Here is a 9,802-nt window from a genome sequence, read left to right as displayed (position 1 = left end):
TTCGGGGAAGAATACCCTGCTCCATCTGTGGAATCTAACACGTTCAAGATGTTCGGCGGCCCTAGGCACGGTATCTCTTATTTGATTGAAATGGTCATTGAAGTCATCTATATTGTATGATTTTGCTGCTTTATAAAACTGAGATACGACCTTCGTATTGTGAAAGGTGGTTCGGAGATTTTCCCCTGGTGCTTCATGCAACAACCATAATGAGATAAAGGGAAGACAATTGAAACTGCCTTTTTGATACTTGGATGCCTATCAGAAATTATGCACAACTCTTTGGTATCATCTACAAAGCTTCTCATTTGTTCAAAACAATATTTGTATGAGGCATCACACTCCTTGTCCACTACACAAAATGCCACAGGAAAAACATGATTCTCCGCATCTTGCGCCACTGCAGACAACAACACTCCTTCGTACTTGCTCTTCAAAAATGTCCCATCGACAGCTATGACTTTTCTCATTTGCGCAAAACAAATCATCCAAGCCTTGTAGGCTACAAAAAAGTACTTGAACTTCCCATTAGCATCAACCTTCAATGCCGTCTTACTTCCTGGATTTGCGGAACGAAGCATATAACGCTACTTATCAAGCACCGCATACCCGTGTTTATATGTCCCCCTTGTCAAGGATTTTGCAATCTCCGTACCTTTCCGGACCTTCCAATAACTTACCTTACAACCCAATTACGTGCGGAATGATTGGCTCATATCTTTTATAGATGGGCCTTTACCGTCGGGAAACCTATCTTTGAAGTATTCACCAATGACTTTTTGTGGCGTGTGGATTATGGATAGTAATATGCTCAGAACCACATGTGTGATACTTTACGTAGGTTGTAATAAAAAAATCATCGAACTTAAAAGCTTCATAGCCCTCACCACTACTTGCACTCCGGATGTACACATCTAAAGCAATACACGAGGCGCGAATTAATCACCTTCTTCGAGTGTAAAATCTTTCTTCACGCAAGCAAGTTTCAACATAGTTGCTAGTTGTTCCTTGTTCTTGAATGACATTCCTTTATAAAAGCCTGTTTCATCATCTTGAACATGGCTGCACTGTGAAGATTGTGCAGAACACGGTGTATTGCTCACAACTTCGGGTGTAGGAATCGGCTCACCCCAACTTCCATTATCTGGAATATCCATATCCATATCCACCCCATCCAATTTATCATTTAACACATCTTGTTGGTCTTGACCTAAATTATGGTTCTCTACCGGGCTTCCAACCACGTATACCCTTAAAATGGGCCTAGCTACATCATTCAAATAAGTACGCAAACGATCTCCTGATCGGTTATCTTAAAAGCAAGACCCTCTCGGTTTTCAAAAGAGCTATGCATGTAAGTGATGGCAAGATCTTTCGGTTCCTCACAAGTTAATTCACAATAGGTGATGATTAAGTTCACAAAATCATCAAACACAACATCTCTTTGGACACTCATCGCTATCGTCTCTAACATGTGACTACCCTTCCATCGCCAAATATATCGATTGTTCTTCTCGATCCATTCACCATGGCAATCAACACCTATTGTTATTGAGTCCCCCATTAATGCTACCTGAATATTTTTATTTTTTAAAAAAAAAAAGGTCATGACAGTATAGTAACAAAATACAATAACTTAATGACTTGTTGGAACAGATGAATCAGGTGTTGCAACAAGCGGATTACCTGTTGCAACAATTACTATCCTTGTTGCACCAACTAACTAATCATTGAGTCGGCTTCGCTTTTTGAGTTCGTTTAATCCAAAGACATTGAAAGATGTCCAACGATTAGTGAGTTGTTGCAACAAGTATATTACTTGTTGCAACGAGTAATACACTTGTTCCAAAGAACTAACTAATGCATGGAGTCGCTTCTGCTTTTTGGGTCCATTTTGGGTTACATTGGATCAAGTCAATCCAACGGATCGTTGAATTGTTGCAACAAGTAAGATACTTGTTGCAACGTGTAGTACACTACTTGCAACAACTCACAAATGCGTTGCAACTTATTCATACTACGTATTTAACAACAATTAGTATAGAAGTTGCAATAATTACATAATGTTGTAATTGGGCAAAGAACTACAATAGTCATACATAAACTACAAGAAAGCCTTTCCAGAATCGTTGCAAAAATTTAGAAGCTCTTATACAAAATAGCCTTAGCACTTGTTGCAACAAGTACAATTGCTACCGTAAATTGTTGGAAAATCAAAGAAACCCAGATAAATAATTGAAACAAAACAACAATATTTTACTTACCAAATGAGCGAAAATTACTTCTGAAGTAATGCCCAGCCAAAAAATTGCAAAATCTGCTGGTTTCATTTTTTTCTTTGTTGAGAAATTCTTCAAAATGCCGCACCAATGGAAGAAGAAGAAGAAGCAGGGAAAAGCAATACTTATGAAGTAATGCCCCGTAGACACTAACGAAATCCAGCCAAAAAATTACAAATCGGTGGTTTAGTTTTTTCTTTTATTGAGCGCATTCTTCAAAATGGCACAAAGAATGGATGAAAGAAGAAGCAAGGAAGAATGGAAGATGAGGAATAAGAATGGAGGGAGAAAAAAAGAATGAGAAAAGGGTGGATGGAAAAGAAGAAGAAGAAGAGGAGGAGGAGGAAGAACGAACTGAGGAAGAAGAAGAAGAAGAACACTGGAGGGAAAAGAGCAAAAACGGGTGCAGCGATTGGCGCCCTTTTTTTTTTTTTTTGGACCCATTTTGGTATTTTAGGGCTTATATTGGCTGGGTCAAAGTGTTAAAAATAAAACTTGAGGGCAAAGTATTAAAAATAAAGTTAAGGGTCAAAGTATCAAAATAAAAACTTTTGCAAGGTCAAAACCTCTTAATCACTAATCAAAAAACATCACCTCCACTAATAATTAAAACTTAGCCGCCTCCACTCAATAAAAAGACTTAAGAGTCACTATAGTTAAATGGCCCACGAAAGTTAGCATCATATTGTTAATATTATGTGGCCAAGGAGTGAACCTCCAAGAAAGGATATTGAAGATTGGAGGAGCTTCAAGGATGTTGGATTCCTAGACGACGCTGCAATGGAAGCACGTCACCACCAAGCCCTGCTCCAAAACATTGCCAACCTTGAAAAACAGGTACTAAAATTTAATTTTACAAGATACTTTGGAGTGTCAATACGTATTTTTCCTTATTTCTTAACTCTACTGGTGGATTGTGATTTAATAACAACAACATACCTAGTATAATCAGTGGCGGAACTAGAATTTATATTAAGGAGTGTCAAAATATAAAAAAGTAAATATACGACGAAATTAAGGGGTTCAAACACATAGTATATATACATAAAAAATTTCTTTTTACGTATATACATATTGTAATTTTTCGGCCAAGGGGTATCGGTTGACACCCCTTAGATGCATGTGGCCCCGCCACTGAGTGTAATCTCACAAGTGGGTCTGGGGAGGATAGAGTGTACGCACCTCTACCTATAGGCTGTTTTCGATACACCTTTCTTCATCCAAGAGCTTATGGAACATCTGTCATCTCCGTCTAATGTGTGCCACTTCTATCAACACTTCGCCATTCTCGTCCTTGATGCACTTCACTTGGTCCAAGTTGCGAGACTTCCCCTCTCTCGTCTCAGCAAGCCTATACAACTTCCTATCCCCACCTTTGCACTCGAGCTCTTCATACAAGTGCTCTGCTGTGGATTCTATTTTAATAATTACTATATATTCTTGTTGTTCATGGACAGCTTAATAATTAATTGTTGTTTACGGGCAGCTTTTTGATTATCAGTATAATATGGGGCTTGTATTGATTGAGAAAAATGAATGGACATCCAAGTATGATGAACTTAGACAAGAACTTGCACAACTACATGAATCTCTCAACCGTCAGCAGTCTGCTCATTTGATTTCCATCGCCCAAGTTGAAAAGAGAGAGCAAAATTTGAGAAATGCTTCGGCTTCTAAAAAGCAATGTGTGCTTCATGTAAGATCTTCTACTATTCTTCTGTGCTGTATTTATATTCTCAAATATTTTTAACTGCAGATTATTATTTGACTGTAACTCTAAACATACCCACTTACCTTTATGCGATGTTCCTTTCTGTTAAGTCCTGTTTGTTTGATAGAGTGTATGAATGCTGCGTTTGAGTTTGTTAATGCTCTTAGGAACCAAGACACTTGCTTTCGGGGAAACTGGTGTTAGTTTGCCTGCCATTTGTGATATAGAACTAGGGAAACAGTGGCTGCAATCAAATTTCCCTATTTATGAAACTTAATTCATATGTAGTTGGAGCTGGCAGAAGATTCCTCAGCATAGCAGCTAGTTTTTGCCCAAAATGTTATCTTTGTACTTTTGTCTATAAAATCATACTATTCTCAAAATAGTATTAGGGAGAGGTGATTAGACAGGACATGGCGCACCTTCAGCTTACCGAGGACATGACCTTAGATAAGAGGGTATGGAGGACTCAAATCAGGGTAGAAGGCTAGTAAGTAGTCGCGTTTATCCTTTCTTGCGAGTAGTTGCATTGATCTTTAGTTTCTTGTCCCTTGATTTCTGTAAGTATCTGTTTGCACAGAATGGTTTATCATGACTCATTCACTTTTGTTGTTTTCATTTTCATAATTGCTTTAAATTGTTTACCTGTATCTAACCTTTCCTATGCTTTTTCTTGAGCCGAAGGTCTTCCGAAAACAGCCTCCCTACCTAAGATAGGGGTAAGGTCTGCGTACAATCTACCCTCTCCAGACCCCACATTGTGGGACTCACTGGGTATGTTGTTGTTGTCTCAAAATGTTTCCCCCCAAATTGATCTTTTGCAATCATAACTTGCAGCAATTATTAATTTGCATGGATGTGCAGTAGAATTCAAATGTAATTTTAATGGTACGTTAGCATGTTACAATCATGACCTAACAATGTTGCTAGCCTCTCATATCTTCCTTTGGCTACATATAATTCTTTTTTCTAGTTCCATGAACTAAGAGTTTCATTTTTTTTTTTTTTAAATGGTAACAAGTTTGTATTGATTCGCAAAAAGAGCTGTTAAACCATAAATACAGAGGGAAAGAAGCATGAAGACTAGTAAGCTAGAAAAAACTGTCTACTAGTCTATAGAGACTCTAAAACTTGTAGTAGAGACTGTGTCTTCTATGTAATCTTGTTTACACCAAAAATGAAAAAGCATAGTGCAACTGAGTTTCACCTTTTGGATTGGATTGCTTTTGTTTTCAAAACTAAGTAGGCGTTTGGCCATAGAAACCAAAAACTTTTTCACTTTTTTTGGAATTTTGGAGTTGGAGTTGTGTTTGGCCATAGTTTTTGCAAATAGTTTTTTTTTTTTTCGTTGAAACGTACTTGTTTTGGTTGTGAAAAAAGTGAAAAACTTGAAAAACAAGATTTTCTTATTTTTCAAATTCCAAATACAACTTCAAGTTGTATTTGGAATTTTCATAGCCAAACACTAATTGTTGAAAAAAGTGAAAAAAAAATTCGGAAAAAAGTGAATAATTCTTATGGCCAAATGGGTCCTTAGAGTTTCTTTTAGACATTACCAGTTTTTTTTAAAAAAAACTAAGAGTTCTTTTAGGGATACCATAGATATCATTTTTTGAGAAAAATCATGAAAACTTTATTACCATTAACACACGAGGAAAGTAAAATAGTTTGTGTTAAGCTAGCCAACAGGTTTCAGGATTTACTAAAATGAGTTAGTACCAGGTTTGCTAGCCAAAAATTAACAAAACAATTACAAATGTTTTTGGTTTGAATGAATTTGCTTCTTCTATTTTACATCTACCAATAATCTACCTTGGCTATCATTCAAAATTTGTGCTACAGATGAATTCTGCATCTGTAACTCAAAACATCCTTGCTTCAACACATTTGAGAAGCAATTTTAGTAGCCTTCTGAAGGGGACATATCATTCCTTGCATTATCCTGCTCTTACTTTTTTTCTTTGTGGATAAGTCTTCATTAGTTACTCGAGACATCTCCAACCAAATTATATAGAAGGGTACCAGGAGTAACAAAGGAAAGCCATAAGTAGATCCTTAGTCCATGTGATGATGAAGACTTGGTAGGACTTGCCATTGCGTTATCATTGACAACTTTTGTACATCCGGCATATAGACAATTGTCATAACTTGAGTAATTGTTTGTTCTAACGCCTACTCCAAATATTCAAGAAATGTCAGTGGCTCCATTTTGCTAGTCGTAGTTGTTGAATGTATAAGATGTAAGGTTACCGAGCTCAAAACAGGGTTGGCTAGGATGTATAGCAGAATAAAGAAGCGTTCCTCTCATTTTCTCTTCCGATTCACAAGGATAGTATGGAATAAATATAGGGGTGGCCTTTCTCTTTGAAGTCTGGATGGATATATAGCTTTGTTCCCAAATAGATAACAAGAACAGTATAACAATAAAATTTGATATGGAGAAACAAAACAATAAAATTTGATACGGAGAAACAAACACCTTACAAGGTAGACTGTGTTCATGGCTAGTAGCCAGAGAGGCTTGCTTGATCCAACAGTCTACAAAAGAGGTAGTAAAAGTACTCATTCATAAATTGCAAAATCATAAGCCGGATTAGTACATGCCTTTTAATTTGCTTGAAGTTAACTGGTGTTACTAGAACCTACCTGCTGCATTATTAGAATATAAGAGGACTACATAAAGATGACTAGAAGTTGTGGAACACTATACTAATGACTGTATGGTTGGTTGTGTGGAAGGAAAAAAAACAGAGATACTTTAAATGCAAAAAGAAAATTATTTGTAACTTAAAGCACACGTGTTCAGCTCTCTGATCCTTTTGCTGTAAAAAGACTAAAAATGAAATTTTACAGGAAGTTGATAAAACGGTTAATTTTCTGAGTTCCTTTCACACGGAACTAGAACGCTAACATGCATATTGCAGATTGTTGTACTACTCAACGATTGCGTTCTCTTGGTGCTTTCCTTTAGTAAATATTCATTAGATTTTTTTTCGAAAAGATCTCTTATTTCCGCCTGAGTACCTTGGAGTTTTCCCTCTTTAGAGAAGTTTTCTCTCCTCATAGAACATCTAAACTTAGTCCAAGATATTTTTCCTGTTGATTTTTGTGATACAAGTTTCCTCAAAAGTCAAAAGGTGATTGCTGTGCTGACTAGGTGGTCAATACACTACCCTTGGGGCTGGGACCATAGATGAAGCTTTTATTTACTATTTATTTATTTCTCTAATCAACAGATTTAATGTCCAGAAATGGAAAAAGAAGAAACTGATACAATTATGACGAGTGGACTGTTTTAAGATTACGTTGATGTGTTCATTTTGTATGCGTGTAACTATTTGTATTTATGCATTTACTAAGTGCTTGGTACATGCTATCTTGAGGTTTTTGTTTGTCTCCATTTTACTTTCCCTTGTTGATTCACTCATTGCTGATGCAGCTTGAGAAGGCTCTGCGTCAAACACATGCAGAACGTGAACAGATTAAGCTTGCTTCTGAAACTGAGTTGGCTGATGCTAGAGCTGTGGCTGTTGCTTATCAGGACAAGTCTTTGGAACAGCAAGGAAAGTCTCATGCTGCAAATGCCAAGCTTGCTGAGGCAAACAAAATGAATTTTGAGTTTGAGAGGAAATTGCGTGAACTTAAATACGGGAAAGCGTGCTTAGAAGGGAGCGTGCCTCCTTGACTGCAGAGTATTAGATATACAAGGACTATAGTTGCCTTTTTCTCCTCTTTTTGGAGATATCTTGATTGATTTTACTTGACTCCCTCTCTACTGTTTCATCAGGAAAGAAGTGCATGAAGCGAGATTTTCCAAGCACAAGGAGGATTTTAGGGAGTGGGAAAGGAAGCTGCAAGAAAAGGAAGAGAAACTATGTCAAGGACGGAGGAGCCTCAATGAAAGAGAAGAAAAGGTGAATGATTTGGATGTGGCTCACAAGCATAAGGAAAAGAGTCTTAAAGAAGAACAGAAAAGGATTTATCCATCTAATATAGCTCTGAAGAAAAGAGATGATGATATAACTGTTTACCCCGAATTTAGGTAATCAATTGAATTTGTAAGTGAGGTATAGGATATGTGGATGAACTTTAATTTATTTTGGGTTTATAGGAAATAATTATAGAATTGCGTGTTATAGCAAGTGTATGCGAACATATGCGTTAGTGATTCGAATCAAGACACAAATGTTTATGATTAAGCCAACTAAATTGGAAGAATAAGCATAAAATGCCACTGATCCGGACCAAAGGAGAGAGAGCTTCAATATATAATTTGTAACACCCTAAATTTATCATTGGCATTTAAATAATCTTGCTCTTGTAGTAAATACTTTTTATTTTTTTTCTTGAGTCTAAAATTTTAGTTTGTGTTTGGAAAAATAAATAAATTTGGACTTGTCATTTTTTTTATTTGGATATTGAAGCCCATTAATAAGACCCAATTGATAAAAGTGGGTACTAGAAAGGAAAGAAGACCATTTTTCTTTAACCCACTCTCTACTTGGTCTTCTTATTCTTCTTCTCCTCCTCCTAAACCCTCCATTAGAAATTCTAATCCACGTAAACTACTCTCCAAATATCAACAAGATCCTCCAAGTTTTCATGCTTTGTATATATTTTGGAAGGTTGTCATCAAGAATCAAATAGGTTAAGTCTTGTTTTGATAATCCTAGGTTTTGTGTTTGTGAAGAAGCTCTATTAATCAAGAAGCTCAATCAACCTTGTGGTAAGCTTGTTATTCCATATTATTTTGGATGAAGTATTCAAGTTTTTGTTAGAGATTTTGAAACTTTGGAGTAGGAAATTCAATCCCGTTTTTGAAAGAAGATTTAGTATACCGACCATAACTTCTTATCTATAAGGCGGAATTTGGTGATTCAAAATGCTGTGGAAAGATAATAAAATTTCCCACGACTTTCGTGTTTTGCTAAAAATTCTAATTCCTCTCGTTTACTATGTCAAATCGGACTGCAAGGCAGCACATAGCTGCTGTCCAGAACTTTTTCTACTTAAAATTTTGCAATAATGGTGACCTATTTAGCCCCGTTTTTTGTTCGTCATGATTTAGCTTTTATATCGTTAAACTCTAGACCTTAAGCGAGTATTCCATTGTGTATTTAAGGTGCAAGAGGCTCTTGTAAAAAGCTAAGGAAGTCGATATAATTGCTTGATCGTTGCCTTGGGGATTGTAACTTCTTGGTGTTTTTCTTTGAGCTTTAAAGGCACTAAAGCTCCAAGTGTATACGGTCAATACCGGATATAACGTAAACCGATGAAATGAGGACCGAGGGAAAGAAGAAAGGAACGTGCCCGATGACATTTGAACTGAACCGGAGGGGCGCCTAGACCGGAGCTGAGCAAGGACACCATTTGATCCACCACCTTTATCGTTGATCCGCATGGCCGTTGTTCCGGTATAGACCGGAGCTGAGCAAGGACACCATTTGGCCCACCACCTTTATCGTTGATCCGCATGGCCGTTGTTCCGGTATAGCCGTTGATCCGCATGGCCGTTGTTCCGGTTTAGCAGTTGATCCGCATAGCCGTTGTTCCGGTTTAGCAGTTGATCCGCATAGCCGTTGTTCCGGCCACTGCCGGGTCCGTGTGGTCGTTGGTCAGACAGCCGTCTTGCACGCGAGCCACGTGTCGGTTAGGCCTCTTTCGCCATGGTCGGCCACCAACGGTCCACGCGTGTGTGAGACGGCGCCGCGCCTAATCCCACCAAATCCGTTCTCAGTGGCTGTCCTTGTTATTATTATTTTATTTAGTTCATTGTACGAAGCCCGCGGGGCAGCACTATAAATATGGGACA

The 9,802-nt window shown here is 37.5% G+C and overlaps 2 protein-coding genes across 8 annotated transcripts in view; both read left to right on the top strand.

The window, feature by feature from the left end:
- Positions 1-2,948: 2,948 nt before the first annotated feature.
- Positions 2,949-7,683, top strand: LOC132037650 (protein CROWDED NUCLEI 2-like). Its single transcript, XM_059428191.1, has 3 exons — positions 2,949-3,116; positions 3,766-3,975; positions 7,430-7,683. Exons 1-3 carry the CDS (start codon positions 2,976-2,978, stop codon positions 7,673-7,675), a joined length of 597 nt encoding a protein of 198 aa, XP_059284174.1. The 5' UTR covers positions 2,949-2,975; the 3' UTR covers positions 7,676-7,683.
- Position 7,684: 1 nt separating this feature from the next.
- LOC132037649 (protein CROWDED NUCLEI 1-like) overlaps positions 7,685-9,802 on the top strand; it is a 21,473-nt gene continuing 19,355 nt past the window's right edge. For all 7 annotated transcript variants that reach the window (XR_009409947.1, XR_009409948.1, XR_009409943.1 and 4 more), the window contains exon 1: positions 7,685-8,015. The gene's annotated coding sequence lies outside the window, so the exon portion shown is untranslated. The remainder of the gene's footprint in view (positions 8,016-9,802) is intronic.

This window comes from Lycium ferocissimum, chromosome 11, assembly GCF_029784015.1.
Source record: "Lycium ferocissimum isolate CSIRO_LF1 chromosome 11, AGI_CSIRO_Lferr_CH_V1, whole genome shotgun sequence".
In the NCBI taxonomy this organism is placed as follows: domain Eukaryota; kingdom Viridiplantae; phylum Streptophyta; class Magnoliopsida; order Solanales; family Solanaceae; genus Lycium; species Lycium ferocissimum.
This window is presented reverse-complemented; position numbering and strand designations above follow the sequence as displayed.

Bases quoted from the DNA above. Each gene is read 5' to 3' on its own strand.
- LOC132037650 (XM_059428191.1), top strand. From the start codon at position 2,976: ATGTGGCCAAGGAGTGAACCTCCAAGAAAGGATATTGAAGATTGGAGG. The intron at 3,117-3,765 runs GTACTAAAATTT...GTTTACGGGCAG, and splicing joins TTGCCAACCTTGAAAAACAG to CTTTTTGATTATCAGTATAA. The intron at 3,976-7,429 runs GTAAGATCTTCT...TTGCTGATGCAG, and splicing joins AAAAGCAATGTGTGCTTCAT to CTTGAGAAGGCTCTGCGTCA.